This window comes from Rattus norvegicus, chromosome 1 (assembly GCF_021556685.1).
Source record: "Rattus norvegicus strain SHRSP/BbbUtx chromosome 1, alternate assembly SHRSP_T2T, whole genome shotgun sequence".
NCBI classification, from domain to species: domain Eukaryota; kingdom Metazoa; phylum Chordata; class Mammalia; order Rodentia; family Muridae; genus Rattus; species Rattus norvegicus.
In genome coordinates, this window is record NC_141534.1 from 28,146,162 (window position 1) to 28,171,777 (window position 25,616).

Consider the following 25,616-nt stretch of genomic DNA (forward strand, 5'->3'; position numbering starts at 1 on the left):
GTTCAAATTTTGGTCCTAAGAAAAGAAGTCATGTTAACTGGCGGTGAATACCACAAGAATTAAGCCAGAAATGCTTGGTTGTGAGCACGAATCGAAAATGCATCCTGGTTTCCCCAACACCCTGATCTAACCCCTTATTTTGATGGAGTATCTAACCAATTGTATAATTGTCAGACTAACAGATATTGGGAAACGAGGGGGAGGGGGGAGGAGGAGGAAGAGGAAGAGAACAGAGACAGATACAGACAGACAGAGACAGAGACAGAGAGACAGACAGAGACAGAGGCTCTCCCCTGGGAGGAATTCCTGTCTCATGTGCTTGGTACTCTTTCACCTCATGGCGTTCATAAGTACCTCGCAACTGACAGGTCTCTTTGTTTCCAGATTCCAGGAATTTCGTAGAAAGCTGTAGAGGGTTATACTGATCAAGACTTTGATGCCTCTCCAGCATGGGCTTCTGTGCAGTGGTAGTCTTGTTTTCTGTCCCATGCTCTACTCCCAGCGTCAATACCGCTATGGAAATTTCTATTCAGCCTATTTGTAAAACTTCCTTTACTTAAAAAAATGTATAAGGGAAATTGTTCCAAAGTTTGGAACAGAGTTAGAAATTCTAGTGGGTAGGGAATTTGAGTGTCTGGAAGTTAGTGGTGATGAAGTAAAGGAGTCTTAGTAAAACTAGCTTTGCCTCAAGAACTTTCTTGATCCCTACCTAACCCCGTGTGTCAAACACAGCCTCCTGAAAATTGTTCTTGTCATGGCTACAACAAAAACCTGCTACTACTGACCAAGAAGCTGAGTATTTAAAAAAACCAGGTTCTCGTATATCTGATCTCGAGTTCAGAGATTAGGCTTGTCATAAGCATAGCCCATCTGCATGACAGCATTCATTCCCTAATGTGTAGTGCTCTGTATGGTGTAAAATCTCACAGCATGGAAATACTGTGTATTATAATACTGTATATAATAACACATGTGTTGGACAAGAGTGCATGATCACTGACAGTTTCAGCTTGAAAAGTCAAATCATCACTAAATGAGGCAGAAAAGACATTAAGGGGAAAAGACACTGAAGTCTCAGAGACTGGGTAGCTCATGTACCACAGAACTGTCATGGTCTCTCCTTCATGGTCAAGACACTAGTAAACTCTGAGTCTCTGGGCCACTGTTTCCTCTACTAGGTCTATGAGGGAAGCTGGGGCAGGAGTCTCCTTTTTGGACTCATTCTTAATGAGTGCCTGGTTATATCTCCTAATACCATGATCTTGGGGGTAAGAATTTCAATATAGGAATTTTAAGGGGCATGAAGATCGGAACCACGATAAACAGATTGATGGTAGAGAGTAATCTGGTTTAATCTTTGTGGAGGACAGTATAGCTATATTTACCGAGAGCCTTGTTTTTTGAATATCCTTTGGGCTCAACCTTTCTGCTAAAGTTCACTGTAAAGAAATAGAAGCATTAAAAGATTCCACTGTCAAGGCCCTGTGTTCGGTCCCCAGCTCCGAAAAAAAGAAAAAAGAAAAAAAGAAAAAAAGATTCCACTGTAGTGACTATCATACTACTTGAAATTGCATGAAGATATAATTAACATAATGGATATAAAATATATTTTAGGTATCATTTTCCAACAATACAAACATATAATTAATTAAATGGGGAAACTTCTCAAATTTCCATAGTGGCATGCAGTGGGAAATAGTTTTAAACATAGTTCTATTTTGAGTAAAATGACAATTCACATAGTGTAACTATATAAAAGTCAGATGAAAAGGAGCCGGAAGTAGATTCATTAGAAGGTAAATATTGGCTGTTTCTATATGGGAGCCAGAGGTGAACTGTATTTATTTCTGTTATTTTGTTCTAATGAGTGCTATGGTCATTTTGTATCTTTCCAAATTCAGATGTTAAAATGTGCATTCACTTGGGCCAGGTAGATAGCTAAGTAGGCAAAGAGGCCTGCTGACAAGCGTGATGACCTAAGTTCAGTCTCTTGGACGGACCCATGTGCTGGGAGGAATTAACTCTCCCAGGTTGTCCTCTGACCTCTTTGTGTGCACAAGGCCCATAAGTCAACACATACACAGGAGAGGGAGGTGTGTTGGTGGTGGGGGAGGACATAAGTGCACATTCCCAGGGCAGCCATATTGATAAGTATGGTCTTTTGGGGAGTCTATAGAACTCAATGGTCCCATTCTTGTGATTGAAATTAAGGCTCCTCATAAAAGAGACTTCACTGGCCCTTTCTACCACGAGGACATAGTAGCCATCATTGGCCCTATCTACCACATGAGGACACAGTGGCCATGCGTATTCTATGAAGTGGCCGAGGGCTCTTGCCAGGCCTTTGATATTGAAGTCCTAGTCTTCCAAATGGTGGGAACTAAATCTCTGTTGTTTATTAGCCACTGGTTTACAAATGGACTATAGCAAGGGTTCTGTATACATTTGATTCATGCATGATTGGCTTTTTATCTCCCCTATATTTTCTTTTAAAATTTAAGTTGTCCATATTTACCCATAATCCATTTATGTAAAATAAGGAAAATATAGATTTTTTTTTTAAAAAAAGCATAACTTTTGAAGGGTGGGAAAGGCTAGGAAGGGGAGAAGAGAGAACAGGTGTTCGGAAGAAAGCCGGAAGGAATGTCCTCTGGACGATGTCTGCTGTGGGCTGGATGCTTGCTTTCCTGGTTGACTTCATGACTATTCATGACGTACAGCAGAAAGCAGCCGCCTGTTCTACAGAGTTAAAAAGCGAGACGCTAAGGAGTATACCAGAGCGCATGTGGGCTAGCATGTGACAGACACTAAAGCATTGCACTCTGACAACAAAGCCAGAGTGATGCCTTGGGCAGTGTTCTCAGCCCTACAATTCAACTCTGGAGCAAAAACAAAGCCAACACAGACCAGAACATTCTTGACTCTTAGTCCAGAAGAAGGAAGAGACTGCGCTGTAGTTTTAATGATGGTGTCGTTGACCCATATCTACTTAAGTGAGTTCGATATGCCTGGGACACTAGACTCACTTCTAGACCTGGCCATATGTGTAGCCATGCTCAAAACACCCACTAGGTCTATGGATAATATAGATCAGATGCTGACCAAAGCCACTGGAATCCTCTGTCCTTCCATATTCGCAAACTCTGTGGGCTGTCCATCTGTCGGATATGGCCTTCATTATTCATCCAGGACTACTGTCATGCGCGTGGTAGAACAGTCCTCTAGAGACAGTTCCTCTGCCCTTGAGATACTCTACATTTCCATGCAGCATGACTCAGGTTAGTTAAACATTAGATAGTGGCACTGCTAAGCAGCCATAACAATATGCTGGGCGTGCTGTACTGGAGGGAGAGGAAGTAGCATATACTCCATGATGACTACTGTGTCAGAGGGTAAAATTCAACGTAGTGCCTCTTGACGCGTTTTAAAGTTGTAACAGTTCATAATTTAGTTTTTTCAGTTTGTTCATTCCTCATCTGTCAGCAGCTCCAGTTGGCAGCATTAACATACTAAGTGTGCTTTTTTGAAGACAAACCTATAGTATGAATTATTAGCATCACCAGGGGAAAATATTTCTTTGTGCAGAAACCCAAGTCCTCTACTTTATTCAAAGCCATTTATGATGTTAATTAATTAATTTACTTATTCACTTTGCATCCCAATATAGTCCCCCTCCTCTTTTCTCAGTCCTGCTCTCTCAAGCCCCTTCCCCACTAGGCCCTCCCCTCTCCTTAGAGAAGGAGAAATCCCCCATTAGTACCTACCTGCCCTGGCCGCAGCAGGGCTAAATGGGAAGTGACCTCTCCCACTGAGGCCAGACAAGGAAGCCCAGCTCGTTTGTTGGTTGATTTTTTTGTTTATGTCCCTTGGTGTTTTAAATGTCAGCCTGTCTGTGAGAGGGTGTCAGAAACCCTGGAATTGAAGTGATTGGAGTTATGGGTGATGTGAGCTGCCATGTGGGCACTGGGAATTGAACTTGAGTCCTCGGCTTTTAACCACTGAGCCATCTCTCCAGCTCCATGAGTTTAATATTTATTATTATTAGTAGTAGTAGTATTGGTATTATCTTGTATTTCTCAGGCTGACTGCAAACTCCTGAACTCAATTCATCCCCGTCTCAGCCTTCTGAGTAGTTGAAACTGCAGGCATGTGTCACCACATCTGGCTTTATTATAAAATCCTGAATCTATTTTAGAGTATATTATCTTAAATTAAGATCTTGAGTTTCAGTGATCTTTTTGTTTACCCAATCTCATTTACTTATCTTTGAGCTCTTGTTTCTCTCATTGTAGATTGTTTTTCCAAATTTGCCTTGTCTAAGATATATTGGTGTCCCTATTTTATGTATTCACTCGAATTTGCATGGGGATTAAATGTTAGAACTGGGCTCATACGTTGTCTGTTTAGTGCCTAAACTAAATCTGCCCAGCAGGTATTTATAAAGAAATCTAGCTTTTTTCACTGGTTTATAATGGCAATTTTACTCTATACTAAAAGCCCATCTTTTTATTATATGTCTTAATTGCTTTGCTATAACTGTATAAAACAGCAGACTGTGTGGCTCTGAATTATTTCTATTTCTTAGTATTATCATGCTACATTTATTGCTAAATATCTTTTTTTTTTTTTTGGTTCTTTTTTTTCGGAGCTGGGGACCGAACCCAGGGCCTTGCACTTCCTAGGTAAGCGCTCTACCACTGAGGCTAAATATCTTCTTGGTAGACAAAACCATGCCTGGAACTTTCCCAATTCAATTTCTATTACAACTGTTGAGTTTGAGACCAGCCTGGTCTACAGAGCAAGTTCCAGGGCAGCCAAGGATACACAGAGGAAACTTGTCTCAAAAAACAAAAAACAAAGATTATTATGTCTGGACACTTTTCTAAGCAATCATATATTTTTGACATTCTTGTGACAATGTTGGTTCTTTAGAAAGAAAATTCAACTATCTAATAGCCACTTTTTCTTTTCATACTTAAAACCCTTATTCTTCACTTAGACTGGGGACTCCAAGATAACTGCATATAAACCCTGATTTAGAGATTCTTCATTGAAATTGGCTAGTGTTTTCTTTTTTTCTTTTTCTTTTTTCATTTTACTGTGGTTCTGGGGATGAAACCCAGCCTTATACATACTAGGCAAGCTCATTACCACTGAACTACATTGAGTTGCTTTTCATAATTGCTCTTGGTTTATGATATGCTTACAGAGGTCTACTTTAAGAGAATTTAATTTTACATGATAGCGTGGATAAAAATACAGGTGCCTGGAGCTCATTCCAGTGTTGCCACATTACATTCCTAGGAAAATGGAGTCTGCTCTTTGTCTGTGGGGTTTCAAACTGTCGTAGACTTGGCTTCCTATGACTTTGTATTGTTACTTAGTGTCCTGGGAGAGTCCCTGTGCAGAAACCTTCCAGGCTTTGCTGCAGTCGCTCTTAGGGACTTGTTCTCACTGCACATGGGGAGATGGGAAACATGTAAGAGAAACTGCACCATGCCTGTGGGATCCCTTGATCCTCCAGGGGACCCGTTCTTTAAAAAAACCTTAGGGCTAAGCTGCACCTGTAAACTAAGGTTCAGAATGACTTTAAGTACCTAACCAGCCACTGTAGACCTGTAAGCTCGACACTGTTCTCGACAGGAACAAACTAGTTCCCTATCTACTCATCCTAGATAAGGAGCTGTTGATAGCCCCAAGTAACAAACAATGCCACCAAAGTCCAACTTTGTGAACTGTTTACTGGAGTTACTTACAAGAACGTGTATCAGAGATTACTTAAATGACCAGGGATAACTCAAAGGTACCGACATTTTCTAAAGCCCACCCAGTAGGCCTGACAGCTCAGGAAAGGTGGAATCCTAGAGCTCTCTGCTCATCACGTCAGAAAGTCTCCTTCTCAGTGGCTGGTGCCGCTTAGATAACCTAGGGGGAGGTTAAGGCAGTTCCTGCTCTTTAGTTTTCAAAGGGTTGTAACATTGTTGCTACTATTGTGAGGTTTTTCCTTAATGCAGTGGAACTTCACATGACTTCGCTGGTGAGAGGGGCGTGTATCAGTGACCAACAAGGCTTTTGTTCCCTTTGAAGTGAGTTTTAATAATCTGTCATCTCAGTACCATATGACTACATTTCTGGAATGAAGCTTCTTCGATGATGCCTCAACTATTTAGATGTCTGTTTCCATATGTCATTTGCACATGACTAATGACAGTGGCAGTTGTACAAGGCTCTGACCCTGCGTCACACATACCTTACTGCTTCCTCAATGACGTTATCAGGCGGTTCCTTATGCTGTAGCTGGTAAACTTGACACAGGCGGTTCCTTATGCTGTAGCTGGCGTACTTGACACAGACAGTTCCTTATGTAATAGCTGTTGTACTTGACACAGACAGTCTTTTTTTTTTTTTTTTTTCTTTTTTTCGGAGCTGGGGACCGAACCCAGGGCCTTGCGCTTCCTAGGTAAGCGCTCTACCACTGAGCTAAATCCCCAGCCCCACAGACAGTCTTTAAGGTACAGCTAGTGGGCTTGCTATAGACAGTTCCCTAAGGTATAGCTGGCGGACTCGATGCAAAATACTTTCACGTTACTTGCTTTCTATTATGCTGCCATTGGAACCTGCCCAATTTGATCTCAAAGTGAAATCGTACTCAGATGTTTGGTGACATGCACGAGCTGGCAAACGATTTGATTTCTTGGTTATGGGCATCAAACTGTTACAGTCGAATGCATCAGTTTCCAGTATTGGGACATGCTGGTCATAGAGCCAGGGTTCCTTTTCTTTGAAAGGTCTGGAAACACAGATAAAGTTTCCTTTGCCTCTCTGATTCCCTCTCATTTTGTGTCACTGAAGTCACCTTTCCTCAGTAGAGTGAGAGCTGAGGGTTCTATTTCATCATCTGGACTATATCATCATCCTGATACTCTTTGTATCTTTATTTATTTAAAATTTTGAGAACACTGAAGGCCACACTTAGCCAAGGGTAGCCCTCAGACTCTCTGTGGAGCCGGTGGTGGCCTTGACTGTTTGATCCTCCTGCGTCAACCTCCCGTAGTCTGGGATTACAGATATGCAGCACTGTAACCAGCTTGTACATTGTCAGAGGTTATACCCAGGGTCACTTGCAAGGCAAGCAAGCCTTCTACCAACTGAACTGCATCCCCATCTCAAACAGAGCAGGGGCTCATATAGCCCGTTTTCATTTTATCTTGTGGATAGAGCTAGTAAAATGTCCAGAGTAGTTTGAGGAATACGGGGTTAGCCTCTTCTTCTGTCCATAGGCACATTTTCTTATTTGCTACAAATCCTTGAAATAAAGGAGAGAGTTAGAATTTGGTAGGTGTAAAGGGCCTATGAGGAAGCCTAAGACTGGAAGTAGAGGTCATTAGCAGACAGGTACATCTTTAAGGCTAATCATAGGTTCTCACCTTCAAAGCTGGAGTTGAGTCTGTCCTTTCCTGTGCCTCTACCTGCCCCTTCCTTGCTCTCATCGGGATCAGAACCCTCTTGCCCGTGGACTGAGAATTCCAGAGCCTGTCTTGATTTAGTTCACTGGTGTACAGGGTTGGCCATCTTTCTATCTGTGAAAACAATTTAGGAAGTAAAGTTGAACTTTACATTGTGCCACTATGGACAGAGATTATTACGATTCTTAAAATGGGCCAGTGACTTTCTAATTCGTTTGGCCAACCATAGAGCATTGTGTTCGGCTCGCAGCTTTGGCAGGTACATGTGATTTTTCCCAGTGTAATGTTACTGCAGTGAAAAGTTGTACCCACAGTCAGACGCGTCCGGGAAGTTGACCTGTACCAGGAAGTTCCTTCTTCCTTATGTATCAGACGTCATTAGGACAGCCCAAGACATCAAAGACCGCTCCCTTTGAACTCTACCTCAAGTATTTCACATCTGTAGACTCTGGAAAGAAGGGGTATGCACGTGTGTGTAGGCCAGAGTTGTGTGGGATGTGTTTCCTTATTTATTGTAAATGTGTATCTCATGCAGACTTGGGGCTCACACTTCTGCTTCCACATCTTCAGCGTAGCTTGATGCCATATGCATGCCACAAGGTCTCTACTTACTTGAGACGGGATCGCGTTAAGCTTGGAGATCACCCATTCAGCTAGACTAACTGACCAGCAAGCTCCAGAGGCCCGGCTGTCTCTTCTGCCCCTCCCAGGTTGAGGTTACAGATGTCACACTTTGGCTCTCTGTGTCAGACATACCAGTCTGGCCCTCATGCTTGTATAACAGCACCTTCCTGACTGACTGAATCTTCTCTCCTCTTGTTTACCTCTCTTGAGAGTGGAGCCCAGACAATGGAGCCTAAAACCGAGGCAGACTAAAATCTCAGGCAATCGCCAACTTTATTCAGAGCATCAATTTACACGGGGGTTAAGAAGAACCACAGGGGGAAAGGGCAGTCACAGGGACAAGCCGCATGTGGCAAAAATGTGTTTTTCCACAGAGGCATGTAAATAAGTAGTATGTGATGAATGATTACAATGAATTATAAATACGATGTATTGAATAATAAAAACAAATGATAGTAAGGCATACTCTGAAGGAAATGCACTCATATCCACTATACTTGATAGGGGCACGGAAGCACATTCTAAGAGCAACTCTGTTTGTTTGTTTGTTTGTTTGTTTGTTTAAGAAAGCGAGGTCCTAACACTTTTGTTTCCTAGGAGTTTTATCTCGAACACTCAGGACTCCCCAGGCACACCTCCATCCTTGGCCATGTCCTCGCACCCTGCCTGGTTCTAGTTGATCTTCATGTTACACACTTCTTTAACATATGCCAGTAAAAGGGAAATTGTGTTGTTTTTTCATAAATTCAAGTATACATAGTAAATTTATACTAAAAGTTTTATGAAGAACTCATCTCCTTTTGTAGTTTTATACCCTGTTAACTGCCCACAAGTGCGTGGACCTGGAATAGTTCTCCTCGTTTCTTGGATCTAGCAAAGGAACCCAGTAACAGCGATGTATGGTGCCAGCGAGAAAGACAGAGTTCGGTCGAGAAAGTAACAGGGCGATGTTGAAGGGGCTGAGCAGCACTGTAGATGTGGCTCAGTTAGGAGAATGCTTGCTTAGCATGCAGGGGGCCTAGGTTTGATCCCCAACTCTGCATAAAACCCACTGAGGTCATGATGCCAGCACTCTGGAGGCAGAGGCAAGATAATCAGGGGGCGAGGGTCATCCTCAGGTACATAGTGAGTTTGAGGCAAGCCTGGACTAGATGAGTTCCTCTCTCAAAAGAACAAATGAATAAAAACATAAGTAGCCTTCACCATGATCAAAGAAGAGAATCTACTTTCTGGAAATTGTCCTCTGACCACATGGGCCTGTGGCACCCCATACACACACACACACAACACACACACAGCACACACACACACAACACACACACACACACACACACACACTTTTTTTTTTTAAAAGAGAGAATGAATATCTAACCTTGTGCTGAAAAGAACCTTTGGAGAAATGTTTCTGGAGATGGTAGCCTGGGGTCCATCTCTCGTGTAAACAAATTTCAGTTTCTCTGACTCTTTAGATGGAATTAAGAAAAAGGAAGAATGTTGTTAATATTTCGTTGCTTACCTTCTCAGATCTAGGTGACCCCATTTTCACATGTGTTATGAGAATCAAAAATCCTGTGGTTAAATTGTTTGTACATGAGCTATATGGAATGTTCAGTTCTTTGAAGTTACCCTGCTGTGGCTACCGGAAGGTGATTACAGCGGGTATTCCTGGCACTTCCTTCATTCACTTCTCTTGACTTTTTATTTAATTTTAAATAGTGTTCAGAGGATATAGAGAAAAGCTAGGAAACTCCAACATGATGTAACTTTTTCCATGTTATGATACCTTCCTGTTCTCACCCAGACCCCTATATCTTTTGCACAGGGGATCTAATAGTAAGTAATTTCTGGAGATGGGGGTGGGGTCTGTAAAACATTAGATGTAGGTGTCTGAATTATTCCCATTTCTTTTATTTATTAGAAATTATGATGTTCAGGGATAGGGTCATTCTTATTTATTTGTTTGTTTATATCTTCTTTCTCCTCTGCCATTTTTCTCCCCCATGCCACATCATTCAATTATATTCAGTATGATTAGTTAATTTTTTTATGTGTTCTTGAAAATTTTATACAACTGTTTTAGACCTGTATGAATGGTACAGGTTTGTCTGTCCTATTCCTCTTGGTGTGAATTTGTGGCCCTGGACCTCTGGCTAGTTACTTCGTTTTAATTTATTTTTTTATTGGATATTTTTTATTTACATTTCAAATGATATTCCCTTTCCCAGTTTCCCATCCATAAGCCCCCAACCCATCCTCTCTCCCCCTTCTATGATAGTATTCCCTCTCCCCAATCACCCCCACTGCCTCCCTCCTTGCCCTGACATTCCCCTACACTGGGAGGGGGTTACAGCTTTGGCAGGAACAAGGGCTTCTCCTCCCATTGGTGCCCAGCTGGAGCACTACTCTTCGGGTAGTGGTTTAGTCCCTGGGAGCTCTGGTTGGTTGGTATTGTTGTTCTCATGGGGTTGCAAACCACTTCAGTTCCTTCAGTCCTTTCTCTAACTCCTCCAATGGGGACCCCATTCTCAGTTCAATGGTTTGCTGCTAGAGTCTGCCTCTGTATTTGTCATGCTCTGGCTGAGCCTCTCAGGAGACAGCTGTATCAGCTCCTGTCAGCATGCACTTCTTGCTTCATCAATATTGTCTAGGTTTGATGACTCTGTGTGTGTGTGTGTGTGTGTGTGTGTGTGTGTGTGTGTGTGTGTTATATATACGATGAATCCCCATGTAGGGCAGGCCCTGAATGGCCATTCCTTCAGTCTCTGCTCCAAACTTTGTCTCCATATCTCCTCCTATGAATATTTTTATTCTCTTTTTAAGAAGGACTGAAGCATCTACACTTTGGTCGTTCTTCTTCTTGAGCTTCATGTGATCTGCGGATTATATCTTGGGTGATTCAAGCTTTGGAGCTAATATCCACTTATCAGGGAGTGCATACCATGTGTGGGTTTTTGCAATTGGCTTACCTCACTTGGGATGACATGATTCGCCTATGAATTTCATGAAGTCATTGTTTTTGATAGCCGAGTAGTACTCCATTGTGTAGATGTACCACATTTTCTCTATCCATTCCTCTGTTGAAGGTCATCTGGGTTCTTTCCAGCTTCTGGCTATTATAAATAAGGCTGCTATGAACATAGTGGAGCATGTGTCTATCTTATTGTTGGGGCATCTTTTGGGTATATGCCCAAGAGAGGTATAGCTGGGTCCTCAGGTAGTACTATATCTAGTTTTCTTAGGAATCAACAGACTGATTTCCAGAATGGTTGTACCAGTCTGCAATACCACCAACAATGGAGAAGTGTTCCTCTTTCTCCACATCCTTGCCAGCATCTGCTGTCACCTGAGTTTTTGATCTTAGTCATTCTGACTGGAGTGAGATGGAATTTCTGAGTTGTTTTGATTTGCATTTCCCTGATGACTAAGGATGTTGGACATTTCTTTAGGAACTTCTAAGCCATTCAATATTCGTCAGCTGAGGATTCTTTGTTTAGCTCTGTAACCCATTTCTTAATAAGCTTATTTGGCTTTTTGAAGTTTAACTTCTGGAGTTCTTTACATATATTTGATATTAACCCTCTATCGGATGTAGAATTGGTAAAGATCTTTTCCCAATCTGTTGGTTGCTGTTTTGTCCTAATGACAGTGTCCTTTGCCTTACAGAAACTTTGCAATTTTCTGTTCAAGAAGTTTTCCCCAGTGCCCATGTGTTTGAGGCTCTTCCCCGTTTTTCTTCTATTAATTTGTGTGTATCTTGTTTGATGTGGAGGTCTTTGATCCACTTCGACTTAAGCTCTGTACAGGGTGATAAGAATGGATCCATATGCGTTCTTCTACATGCTGACCTCCAATTGAACCAGCACCATTTGTTGAAAATGCTATCTTTTTTTCTACTGGATGGTTTTAGCTCCTTTGTCAAAGAGCAAGTGACCATAGGTGTGTGGGATCTGATGATTTTTTTTTTAATTTCCTCAGATTCTGTTGTTATGTCTCCCTTTTCATTTCTGATTTTGTTAATTTGGATACATTCTCTGTGCCCTTTGGTTAGTCTAGCTGAGGGTTTATCTATCTTGTTGATTTTCTCAAAGAACCAGCTTTTGGTTCTGTTGATTCTTTGTATAGTCCTTTTTGTTTCTACTTGGCTGATTTAAGCCCTGAGTTTAATTATTTCCTGCCATCTATTCCTCTTGGGTATGTTTGCTTCTTTTTGTTCTAGAGCTTTTAGGTGTGCTGTCAAGCAGCTGATGTATGCTCTCTCGAGTTTCTTTTTGGAGGCACTCAGACCTATGAGTTTTTCTCTTAGCATTGCTTTCATTGTGTCCCATAAGTTTGGGTATGTTGTGCCTTCATTGTCATTAAATTATAAAAAGTCTTTAATATTTTTATTTCTTCCTTGACCGAGTTATCATTGAGTAGAGCATTGTTCAACTTCCGTGTATATGTAGGCGTTGTCATTTTTGTTGTTATTGAAGGATTTATGGAATTATTTCAATCTTCTTGTATCTGTTGAGACCTGTTTTATGACTGATTATATAGTCAATTTTAGAAAAGGCACCATGAGGCACTGAGAAAAAGGTATTCTTTTATTTTACGATTAAATATTCTATAAATATGTTAAAATCCATTTTGGCTCATAACTTCGGTTACTTTAACTGTTTCTCTGTTTAGTTTCTGTTTTCATGGTTTATCCATTGATGAAAGTGGGGTGTTGAAATCTCCCACTATTATTGTGTGAGGTGCATTGTGTGCTTTGAGCTTTAGTAAAGTTTCTTTTATGAACGTAGGTGCCCTTGCATTTGGAGCATAGATATTCAGGATTGTGAGTTTATCCTGGTGGATTTTCTCCTTGATGAATATGAAGTGTCCTTCTTTATCTTTTTTTGATAACTTTTGATTGAAAGTCGATTTTATTTGATATTAGAATGACTACTCCAACTTGTTTCTTTAGACCATTTGCTTAGAAAGTTGTTTTCTAGCCTTTTACTGAGGTAGTGACTATCTTTGTCACTGAGATGTGTTTCCTGTATGTAGCAAAATGCTGGGTCCTCTTTACATATCCAGTCTGTTAATCTATGTCCTTTTATTGGGGGAATTGAGTCCATTGATGTTAAGAGATATTAAGGAATAGTGACTGTTGTTTCCTGTTATTTTTGTTGTTAGAGGTGGGATTATGTTTGTTCTCTTTTCGTTTCATTACAAGAAAATTACTTTCTTGCTTTTTCTGTGGTGTAGTTTCCCTCCTTGTGTTGGAGTTTTTCATCTATTATCCTTTGTAAAACTGGATTTGTGTGAAGTTATTGTGTAAATTTGGTTTTGTCATGGAATATCTTGGTTTCTCCACCTATGTTAATTGAGAGTTTTGCTGGATATAGTAGCCTGGGCTGGCATTTGTGTTCTCTAGGGTCTGTATGACATCTGCCCAGAATCTTCAGGCTTTCATAGTCTCTGGTGAGAAGTCTGGTGTAATTCTGATAGGTCTGCCTTTTTACTTGATCTTTTTACCTTCTTGCTTTTAATATTCTTTCTTCATTTTGTTCATTTGGTGTTTTGACAATTATATGACAGGAGGAATTTCTTTTCTGGTCCAATCTATTTGAAGTTCTATAGGTTTCTTTTGTGTTTATGGGCATCTCTTTCTTTAGGTTAGGAAAGTTTTCTTCTATAATTTTGTTGAAGATATTTACTGGCCCTTTAATTTGGGGGTCTTCACTTTCTTCTATACCTATTTTCCTTAGGTTTGATCTCATTATGTCCTAGATTTCCTGGATGTTTTGGGTTAGGAGCTTTTTGTGTTGTACATGATCTTTGATGGTTGTGTCTGTGTTTTCTCTGATATCTTTTGCCCCTGAGATTCTCTCTTCTATCTCTTGTATTCTGTTAGTGATGCTTGACTCTATGACTCCTGATCTCTTTTCTAGGTTTTCTATTTCCAGGGTTGTCTCCCTTTGTGATTCCCTTATTGTTTCTATTTACATTTTTAAATCCTGGATGGTTTTGTTCAATTCCTTCACTTGTTTGGTTTTTTGTGTGTTTTCCTATAATTCTTTAAGGAATTTTTGTGTTTCTTCTTTAAGGGCTTCTCCTGTGTTGTCCTGTATTTCTTAAGAGACTTATTTATGTCCTTAAAATCCTCTATCATTATCATGATATGTGATTTTAAATTCAAATATTGCTTTCTCGTTGTGTTTGGATATCCAGTATTTGCTTTGGTGGGAGAACTGGGCTCTGATGATGTTAAGTGGCCTTGGTTTCTGCTGCTCAGGGCCTGCCCTTGCCTCTCGCCATCAGGTTATCTCTGGTGTTAGCTTGTCTTACTGTTTCTAACAGTGGCTTTAGCCTCCTGTGTGTCAGCACTCCTATAGACCTGTTTTCTTTCAGCAAGATCTGGGTACAGAGAGCTGTGGGAACTGCTTCAGCTCCGGGTACAAGCAGAAACCAGACGGGTTATGTCCCAGACTGCTCCTGGGTTTGTGTGTCCTAAGGGATCCAAGCAGGTTGCTCACAGCAGCAGAGTTGGTCTTAACCTCTCCTCTCAGGTGTGTTAGCACTCCTGGTGACTGGCTTTCAGCTCTGGGTACAGGCAGAAACTGGAATGGTCCTGCCCCTGAGTATTCCTAGTTTCCTGTCCCCAGAAGGCACAGAGGGCACTAGGTGGGTTCCTCTTGGGCCAGGAATGTGAGCATAAGTAGTTAGTTGTCTTTCCGGAGCTCTCAGGAATTCCTGCACTTCTGAGATTCCAGCTCTCTCCCCCATGGGATTTGGGCACAGAGAACTGTTGGACCAGTCCTGCTCCAAGCACAGGCAGAAACTAGAAACAGGAAACAGTCCTAGACTGTTCCTGGGTTTGGGTGTCCTCAGCCCTCCAGGTAAATCACTCAGAGCAGAAGAGTTGGTCTTACCTCTGCGCTCAGTTGTTTCAGCTCAGGGCACAGGCAGAAACTGGAAGGCTGGCTTGGTATTTCTAATGACTACCTCTAATCCCAGAGCACAGCTACCACATGTACTCACCTTCCATCCATGCTTGCCTCAGAGAATACAGTGATGAACATCCTCACAGGACTGCTGTGGTATATATAAAGTGCTTTCCTCACAGGAGACCCTGTGCGTCTGTGTGTTTAATCGCTCACACATATGCACCCTGTAGGTGCTTGGCGCTGTAGTGGCTGAATCAGGTTACACCTCTGGTAGCTGTTCACGTTTCTTCTGAGATCAGATATCTAGTTCCCCGGCTTGTCAGGTGTTTTCTATTTTGATATGCATTTTTTCTCGCCTGATAAAAGTTGGAGTCTCTTTTCTTGCTTTCGGTCTTACATTTCTCTTGCTACTCCTATTTTTTTAATCAGTTGGAATATGTCTCCATGGTTTTTATATTTATATTAGTACATTACACTGAATTTAACTATAACAAGGGAGATCATTTGAAACTGGAAGTAGCAGATCGTTTGACGTATAATAACAGAAGTAATCGGGGAAGTACTTAGTTATTAGTGTACCTGCCTACCGTGCCTAAAACCTGGTTCACCCCTCAGCATGGCATAAAATAAATGTGGCGGTGCTTACCTGTGACTCCAGGGTGTCAGAGATGGTGATAGGAAGATCAGGAGTTCAAAGTCATCCTTAGCGACATAAAACGTTCAGTCCTAATACACGATTCTCTAGAACCTATCTCAAGGTAATAAAACAAATCAAAACTGAAAAACAAGAAGAGCTATGGTCCACTCTAATCTGTTGTTGGAATTATGGTTCTCCAATGTTTATGTTACAAATAGTATTTTTGAAATATGTGTTTACTATTTCTTTTCTGAGTTTGTCCTCTTAATTTCTTAAAAGAAGGATAACTTAATCAGAGAATGAGCATCCTAAAGCTGTTGCTACATAAATGAAAGCACTTTCTAATAGGCTAAAGTTATTAGCATTATGCATAGTTTATATAGTGATTATACTGGTTTTGCTGCAACCTCATTCCATTAGATATTCCCGTTTAAAGTGATATTTTAACAACTGGAAACTTTACCTTGTTTCGTTTCTATTATTTATCTGGTGATCATCATTTATTCTGGTGATCACAGAGGTAGTATACTTGATGAGTGCATTCCATTTCCACGTAGTGTCTATTTTCCTACTGATATTATTTCTTATATTAATTTGATGGGTTTTCATATAATGTAGATGTGTTCTGTATTCAATTCCTCAAAATTCATCAGTGTATATGATTTCTTCTTCAGATGACAATCAAAGCAAAAGTCATGATAAGAAAGAGAAGAAGATGGTGGTACAGAAGCCCCAGGGTACCTTGGAATATACTGTAAGTATGATCAAGGTGGCTGGAGTGATCACCGGTGCTGTGATGTAAGCACACTTTTCCGTTGACTTACTTTGGATCTCCACTATACTCTTCTTGAATACCCATTACATAATGTGGTTTCTCAAGAACCATTTTAGGTCATGCCTTTTTCCCTCTGTTGTAGTAATTTTATGTGGGAAGGGAAGTTCTGACATATTCTATCCCATTTAACTCCCGAGTAACATAGAGACATGAGATTTTATTAACAAGCTACTAGCACTGTGCTGGGTAGGCTCTGAACTATTCTCACTCAACTAATCTATTTATAACCAAATAAATGCCCTGTTACTTGCCAACTGAGTCTTGCCTTGTCCCATGTGAGTTCTCAGGGTGAGGTTTTCGTGGCTACATGTTCATCGTCCATTCTCATGGTTCATCCTACCTCATGGTGACCTCCTTCCTCTCCTTTCCTTTTTCCTTTTCTCTCCTTGTAATCTCTCCTCAGATTCCCTCAATCAAGCTAAAGTTCCGCCTTCCTCTCTCCCCTCCCAGTCACAGGCTCTAGCCTTTTATTTACCAGTCAGAGATTATTAGAGATCATTCTTGACAGCACATTGGTCAATATAATGCCCACCGTCAGAATCTTGGGGTATAGAGTTCAGCATCTGAATACACAGTACATAAGACCAATCCATGTTTTCTCTCTGGCTACCATGTCTGTCACTCTACTAATCATCGACCTTGCTTAGGATCATCTGGAAGGCCATGAAGGGATCCACCTCATGCACCCTACTAGAACCTGCTTTAACGAGATGACCTTTCTCAACAGAGAAGGAATTTTCAGTTCAGGTTGCACTCAGCTTTGCTCCAGCAGACAAACAATGAATTGTCTTCAGACTGCCCAAGACTACCAATCGTAGGCGATATCCCAGACCTCTCTAAGATCTGAGGACATCAGTCTATGGCTGCTTAACATATGCACTTAGATCTTCTCTCTGCTTGATCCTTTTCCAAAAAGCAATAGCTTCATGATCCAAGTATTTATATAAGCCAGGCCATCTTAGATATGCCTTTGCTGTTCTCTATCACCACTCCCACCTCTTCTCACCATCCAGAAAGTCCAGATCAGGTTCTTTTTCTCTCATTTATCAATAAGTCATTTTAACTGCTACTTTTTTTTTTTAAACAAAATCCAAGCATTTGATTTTACCAATAAAGATTGGGAGCCTGATGACAGAGTGAAAGCCTGCTTAACTCTCATGGGTAGAGAAAGACCCAGCTGACCTTCCTCCTCAGCCAGTGTCCCCAGAAGAAGCTCTCCTTCCACATGCTCAAAAACCCCTCAGACTGTCCCTCCTTACTATTTTCTGAATGGATGGAGAGCCATCCATCTTCCTGACTTCTCACTCTCTATGGTTTTGTCCAATGTTCACTCCCTGCCAACTGGTCGCTTACTCCACCTCTTGACCTATGGTTGACTTTATTTTATCCTGTTTACAATAAACAGAAATCTCTGATTAAAGGGTGTGTGCTAGGGCTGAGCCGTACCACAACCAGAAATAGGTTTTCTCCAGTAAATAACACAATTTCCCGGTTCACAGTGTGCACAAATATACTATAGCATTCAATACTGCTCACTGATATGCTTGGTTTAAAGTCTATCTTCTGCCTTAATTCTCTCATTCAGGGGAGATACTAGACCCCTTGTCTGTTGTATTCTCAGCCCACTCCAGGATGTGTTCCACACCCTTGAATCTATGGATGATAGTGCAGCACAAGGGTTGGTTACTGGAGCCTCACCCTGTGTGCCACGAACTTGACTTTGTCGTTGAACTCCAAGTTCCTAGAGCCCAGCAGCTGTGTTCCACGTATTGGAGATGGCATACTATTTGAGCACGCAATTATAGTTCTATTTAGATTCACTGTGAAATAGCGACTTCTTAGAAGAAGCTAAATGTTGTTGCTCTTCAGTGACTGTGTTTTTCTGATAAATCCTTGTTTTAGATTGACCATGTAAAGCCATATGGCCAGTAAGCAACAGTATCAGACTGGTTCTAGGGTGCGGGTTCTCAGTCTATGTTTTACGGTGATGCTAAAGCCTGAAAATCCTTAGGGTGGATGAGTTTTCTCATATAAAATAATACACCTAAGTTTTCCCAAAGGAAAGTTAGAACTCCATTAGTGTTCAGTAACAGCAGAAAATGAGGAAGTCCAGAAATGAGCTGCAGCTAAGATGCTTTTGTGTATAGTTTTATTAAGTATTATAAATAAGACAGGCACAGTAATCACACCTGAAATCTCAATACTTGGGCAGCTGAGGCACAAGGGCTGTTGCAAACTTGAGGCAAAATTGGGCTGCCTAGTGGTTTTCAGGCTGAAATGCATGTTTGTCACAATATAAAACCAAAATGCAACAGTGCCATAAAACAGTCACTCACGAGGAAGGACAGGAAAAGGGAAATGTAATTGCTGCCCCTTTTCATGGTACATTTGGACAGAGCTGGTATGTTTCGTTCACTGCTGTCATGATCACGGTGATGCTTTGTATCTGTTTGTTGTTTGTTTGTTTTGGTTTGGCTTTGCCTCACGGACTCTGACACTCGTTCATTTCACTCCTGCAGGCCGGAAGCCAGGACACCCTCAACTCTGTTGCACTGAAGTTTAATGTCACTCCTAATAGATTAGTGGAATTGAATAAACTCTTCACACATACTATTGTTCCAGGCCAGGTAATTATTTTTTATGTTGAACATTACTTTAGAAGTTTTGCCTTCGTATTTTTGTTACCATAGTAAGTAACTTAGTATTGGTGCCACAGAATTGTCTTCAGTGACAAATCATTCCTCTCCTTCAGAGCCAAGAGTTCTAAAGGTGTCTTAGTTCTGATGAAAAACTCAGAGATGGGTTTTGATCCGTTCATTTATCACCACTGTCTTCAACTTAGGAAGTGTTTACAAGGGCATCAAGAGTTTTAAATTAATAAACACTTTTTTTTCCTGTCAAATATAATACAATATTTTGTGTTACAATATTTTACTCTGATTTATAAGTTCAATTTAGAAAGCATGGCTATCATTGTATTTTAATTTAGAAATAAATTTGGTGTTTTTTTTTCATGTCTTAATTTGTACCATAATTGTCCACCTTCCGAAGTAAAAGAAAGACATTGAGAAAAGTCGTCATGAGAAAACCGACCTGAATTGTACTTCAGGGTTCTAGTAACTTCAGTCAGCATCGTAAGCTGACAAATGAGCAGTCTTCCTCCCTCTTTAGTTTGCCACGGGACGCTCTCCGCGCTCAGTACAGGATGCCATGTTTAGCTGCTCTTTAACTTTTTACTACAAAAGTACCTTCAACAATCTGTTCATGGCTCAGTCATTGAAAGTGCATCTCTAAGGTCAAGTAAAGCCTTGTCCACAGAATCGCTGGATATCCAGTTCTATCTCACTAGTGGATCTGATCAATCAGAGCCAGTTTGGTTCACTGTGTCTCCAGAAAATTTAAGAGTTATCCTTCTGAGGTTGGTTTGCTGATCACCTTGAGGTGGAGAGGAACTAGGCTGGCTTTGATGATGGCGGGGATGGGGACTTTCTCGTCGAATGAACTAAAATCATACCCTGGACTTGTTGCTTCAAAAGGCAAATAGTAGGAACGAATAGCTTTATTAAAAAATGGCTGAGACCTACAGTCCCTCTCAGGAAGCTCTGGCTTAGACTGCTTTCTTACGTGTTCCCAATGGGGTTTAATGTACAATGAATGCACTTTTACACTCTTTTAAGTTCCTGTGAATATTCACTTAAAAATCTTCTCCTCCTTATAAGACACCTTGGCAATATGTACTTAATTTTCTCTAGGCTAAAGAGCCAATTTGTTTTATGATAAAGAATATTGATACCTCAAATCTCCACTTGTTTTGTATTGGAACAAACACGGGAGGAAAACCTCTCCCCAGCCCATGGCCAAGGCCCAATTCAATTCCACTGAAGAAGCCCAACCAGCTTCCCAGCTTTATCGCTTGCTGTCTCCTACTGTGTTGCCTGATGCTTTCCCAGAGTTCAGAGACATCCATTTCTCTAGTTTAACTACATAAAATAAATTCAGGCATTATGTAATAAGACCACGCCACTAGAATCACTTGTGAATGGATCTCATAGAACTCAAGGCCTTGGCAGTTGCCATTAACTGATACAGACAGCGTGGTAAGCACATCATGGAGGCTGTATGGTTCAGCAGGACTCTGGAGGAGAGTAGTCACACGTTCAAGAAACAGCTTGGTTTCCTCATACACAATAAAAAGATGTTCCTCTTTGTGTTGCTTTATGGTCACTCAGAGGTGCTTTTGGTCAACCTCTCGATAGGTGTTTAATAATTGTGTGGCATGTATTTTCAGTAGTATCCAGTCGTCATTCATCATCTTAAATCCCTTGACTTAGATTTTTCTCACCCCTATCTTAATGGATTTTCTGGTTTTAACTCATTTTTTTTTCTGGATTTAAATGCGGATTTGTCCCCCACCCTCTGAGTGTGTGTAGGTGTGTAAGTGCACACACGAGTCAGCGTGATGGAAAACTTTTGGGGGCAGTTCTGATCTGTGGATGAGGCAGCATCAGTCTTGTCTCTGGTACTCAGCTGTGTGTTCAAGGTTAGCTGGTCTGCGAGCTTCCCTGTGCTTCTGCTGCATCTGGCTTTTTCTCGGGTTTCTTAGGTGATCGGCTTTGGACCTCTAACACTGAGTCATCTTGCCAGCTCTCTGAAGTGAGGGTTAAATAGCTAATTCCGAAAGTAGAAATGTTAAAAACTGTTGATCTGTGATCAGTTGTTAAATGATTGGCCTCAAATTCTGTCAATAACAGCAAAAGTTTTTATTTTAAGATTATATTTGATTCCCTGCCCAAGTGTCGCTGTTTGGTTGAAAGAATGTTGAAATATGGTCTCACAGTACTAGTTCAGAAGTCAGCCTGTTTTGCAGTGTGATGTACAAAGGTGTGAGTTCTCTACGTATGAGCTCAGGGATTGTTTGACATAGGCCCTCACTCAGCCACGCTTTCTTGTTCCCAGGTTCTGTTTGTGCCAGATGCCAACATCCCTTCTAGTACCTTACGGCTCTCGTCATCCACCCCTGGTGCTACTGTGTCCCCATCATCATCAGATGCAGAGTATGACAAGCTGCCTGTATGTATGCAAGCATTTTACACGCTGGACTTCATGCCTAGGATTAGCTGTGGAAATCAGTACACTGTGTTCTCTGTGTTCTTAAAAGATCACATCTGAAAACGCCTGTTAAGTGGTGAGGTCAGGAAAGTTGCTGTCAGTTGAGAGAATGCATCCTATCTCAACATACCTTTTTACCAAAGGTCTCAGAGATAAAGTGCATGCTGTGTGCAAAAGCAGCAGTTCTCTGCCTTCCCAATGCTGTGATCCTTTAAAAGAGCTCCTCGTGTTGTGGTGAGCCCCAGCCATGAGATTATTTTTGTTGCTACTTCATACATGTAATTTTGCTACTGTTATGAATCATAATGGTCTTATGTGACCCCCGTGAAAGGGTCCTTCAATTCCCAAAGTGGGTGACTACCCACAGGTTCAGACCCCTTACAAAAGCAGGATGCTAGCTCCCCAATTAAGTGAGTACATTGTGCTTTTCCCCAGGGAATTGGAATCAGTTAATCTGCAATGAATTCTTCCATTTTGGATATTTTCAAAAGCATTTAATGAAACAGTTTTAAGGGCTTACAAATACTTTTCAATCTTAGTTTGATTGGGATACTTATCAATCTTACCTCTAATTTAGGGAATAAATGTTTTCAGCTTGGGTTGAAGCTGGTGATGTTAGCATTAAAAATTACTTCAGCTGTGTAATGATTTTAGTTATCTGATTGTTGGTGTTTACAAAAGTAATCCAATTTTTAGTGAACTTCTAAAGAGAGGTATTAACATTCCGTTTTTATAGTCAAGAATTTGTATCAGATTACAAATAGTAGAGAAACTTTTGAAAACAAAAATTAATAATTTGTGGTATTTTTGAAGGATATGTGTCATTTTCCTTTCGAATGTTCAAGGAGAAGTGGAGATAGCATACTTATGGTGTAATGTGTTTTGCAAGATGATTTTTTTCCCCTTAATTTTGGACATTTTTGCTTTCAAAGGATGCAGACTTAGCAAGAAAGGCCTTAAAACCCATCGAGAGGGTCTTATCATCCACTTCTGAAGAGGACGAGCCAGGTGTTGTAAAATTCCTCAAAATGAACTGTCGCTACTTCACTGATGGAAAGGTATCTGCCACTGTGATTGCTTTCCGCTCAGGGAACCTGCAGAAACTAAACAAGATGGCTCGTTGCTGGATAGGAAGCTCCCTTAGAATATTTTACCCACAGCCGCAGTGCACAATTTGACAAACATTCATTGACTTTTCTTGCTGGTTGCTTGGCCTTTTACCTACTAAAATGAATACATTCGTTAAATAGAAACCTGATGTCTTATGATTTTGGATTTGACTTTCTTTTCTTTTCTTTTTTTTTTTTAAGCTTTTGACCTGTAAAGTTTTAGGGAGATGGTCTGAGTTTAACAGCAAATCCTTGCAGGATTTAAATTCTAACTCTTACCACTTGCTGGATATGAGATGTGAGGGAAGGTCCTTGGGTATCCTTGTTGTATACTTTTCCCCTCTGTAAGTTAAGAACGATACTAAAATTTAACAGTGGGATGCGATACTTAAAGGACATGATTCTTGCAATGATTTTACTTCTAATCTAAGGAATGGAAGTTGTCAAGTTAGTGTTGATGCTGGTAATGTTAGTATTCAAAGTTTCTTCAGCTGCATCTTGCTTTTATTTTTCTGGTCATTGATGTTTACAAAAGAAATCCAACTTCTTGTGACCTTCTGAAGAAAGGTCTATATTGATGTTTTGTGCTTAGATTTGAAATTTGTATCAGATTACAAACAGCAGAGAAACTTTTGGGGGAAAATAATCCTAAACTGCACACAATTCCCAGAGATAATTACAAGACTCATCTAAGGCGTCAATTGGCTTGGCCCCTGGGAGGCCCCTGTGGTCCCTCATTGATACTGTGTTGCTGATCAACAGGGGACTTCAGTGTAGCCTGAGAAAGTTCCAGACTTGAGGCTCTGGAGACGAGTGACTAATTTCCACAACACAGCTGTACTAATCGGACCTGCAAGTCTTCCCTGTCGCTGTTTGTATTGGATTTTGCAGACTTGCGATTGTGTTAGACAAAAACACTGGGACTGTTCATTGGCAGCATGATTCTGATTCTCCTTCAGCACTGCACATATGAGCCACGCACCGGAAACACGGCCATGTCTTGCTGTGTGCACTGTAAAGCATCACATTGTTGGTCATCAGTGGGCTTGGGACAGTCTGTTGTCCTTCTGATAGAGAAATGGGGTACAAGTGGACAAGGCAAGATCTCAACACAGTCATCCAGCTGCCACTGTGTGAGCAACAGGGAGCTGTCACTGCTCTGAGGCCTCCCCAGCCGCCAGCATTGTTTGCTAGGTTTGCTAGCCACACAGGAGACTGTGGCTCCCATTATTAAGGCTCTGTGATACCTGAGGAATACTTCCTATCCCAAGTCATACCTTCTGTTCCTTCCTTTGCAGGGTGTGGTTGGGGGTGTCATGATTGTCACTCCTAACAACATCATGTTTGACCCTCATAAGTCCGACCCCTTGGTGATTGAAAACGGGTGTGAAGAGTATGGCCTCATCTGTCCCATGGAAGAGGTGGTCTCCATTGCCCTGTACAACGACATTTCCCACATGAAGATCAAGGACGCTCTGCCATCGTAAGGGCCACGTCTTCTTTTTGGACGAGGGGCTAGAGAGACCTTTACGTGGAATCTCAAAGTGAGGGTATCTGTAGAAGCCTGGGCATTGTAGAAGCAAGGGCCTATCTAGAGGGAAAACAAGAGATAGAGATTTAGTGCTGTGAAGCTGAAAAATGTGAAATAGAAATGATTAAGAAAACTTAGTAAAGTTTTCCAAATAGTAAAGGAAAAAATATCTACTTAAAGTCTACCTGGGGAGACAGAAGAGGGAGAGGGAGGGAGAGGGACAGGGAGGGAGGGGACAGGAGACAGAGGAGATGGATGAGAGGGGGGAGAAAGGGGTGTAAGGAGTGACTAAACAACTCCAGCCACCATTTTGGGGTGGGGGTGCAGCTGCCACAGAAAGTAGGAAGGGAACAACCGTGAGGATTATTGATTCCCTATGAGTTGCCTGGTTAAATCTAGAAATTAATTAACAGGAACCAGTTGCTACCATTGGATCCTTTCGGCAGCAATGCTTGGTTTTGGCTGTGAGCATACACAGCTTATGCTTAAGTCAGTCTGGCTTGGGCAACTGGCAGCCCGGACTAGGGAAAAGGAAGGAGAATGGAGGAGTGGGCCACCTTAGGTGGGAGGCTAACTGGGGTGCAGGTGCCTTTCTCCATGAGAGCGGAGAAGTCAAAGAGCTTGGATGTCTGCGGGACAAACTGACTTGTTGCTCAAGGATGTGAAGAGCAGAGTTCTTTTCTCTGCAGGACACCTCAGTCTTTAGTCTGCCAAATGCAATTTCAAGTTGCAATACAAGAGGATGATCTGTTACTTAACTGTGAGATCAAAGCATCCTCCAGCATTTTCTGGGGTCGGTTAGCCCACTTCATGTATTCACATTCCTACAGAGCAAACGCACAGCCACTGCCATATTTTAGCATAGGCCCCTATGAATACTTATTAAATTAAGGGATGAATTAAAGCTCTTAAGCCATTTAGTAGAGCCTAGCGCTTATATGGGGTTTCATTTCCTATTGGGAAAGGCCTGAGCTTTCCACGCAAATATTTCATAAAGTAACTCCAGTCTTTGTTTAAATTCAAAACTGCTTGGAAAGTGCCAAGTGTTTCTAATTCTAAGTATTTTATTGGCATGATCGTTTCTTTTAAAGCTAGAACAGATAAAGTCCTACTTGAAAACCATCTAGCCCTTTAAGAACGCATACTTAATTCTGAAATTGAAAGTATTCACTTTGGAAAGAAGTTTTGCACCTCTATGAACTCGGCAGAGATGCTGCTAGTATTCTAGGTGAAGAGACAGGGCCCTCAAAATGTTCCAGCCATTCTAAAATGTGCTTTTCCTTAACCAAGTATAGTGGTACAGGCTGTAATCCTAGCCTGTACCTGGATGGTCCAGGAAGGAGGGCTGTGAGTTCAAAGCTAGTCTGGGTTACAAAACGAACTCACAAACT

The 25,616-nt window shown here is 41.2% G+C and overlaps 1 protein-coding gene across 5 annotated transcripts in view; it reads left to right on the forward strand.

Annotated features, from left to right (window-relative positions):
- Ncoa7 (nuclear receptor coactivator 7) overlaps window positions 1–25,616 on the forward strand; it is a 161,418-nt gene that overhangs the window by 78,522 nt on the left and 57,280 nt on the right. For all 5 annotated transcript variants that reach the window (NM_001432413.1, NM_001432412.1, NM_001432414.1 and 2 more), the window contains 5 exon segments: window positions 16,316–16,395; window positions 18,996–19,103; window positions 21,433–21,546; window positions 22,518–22,643; window positions 23,993–24,177. In NM_001432413.1, the coding sequence (NP_001419342.1) occupies window positions 16,316–16,395; window positions 18,996–19,103; window positions 21,433–21,546; window positions 22,518–22,643; window positions 23,993–24,177 (613 nt within the window).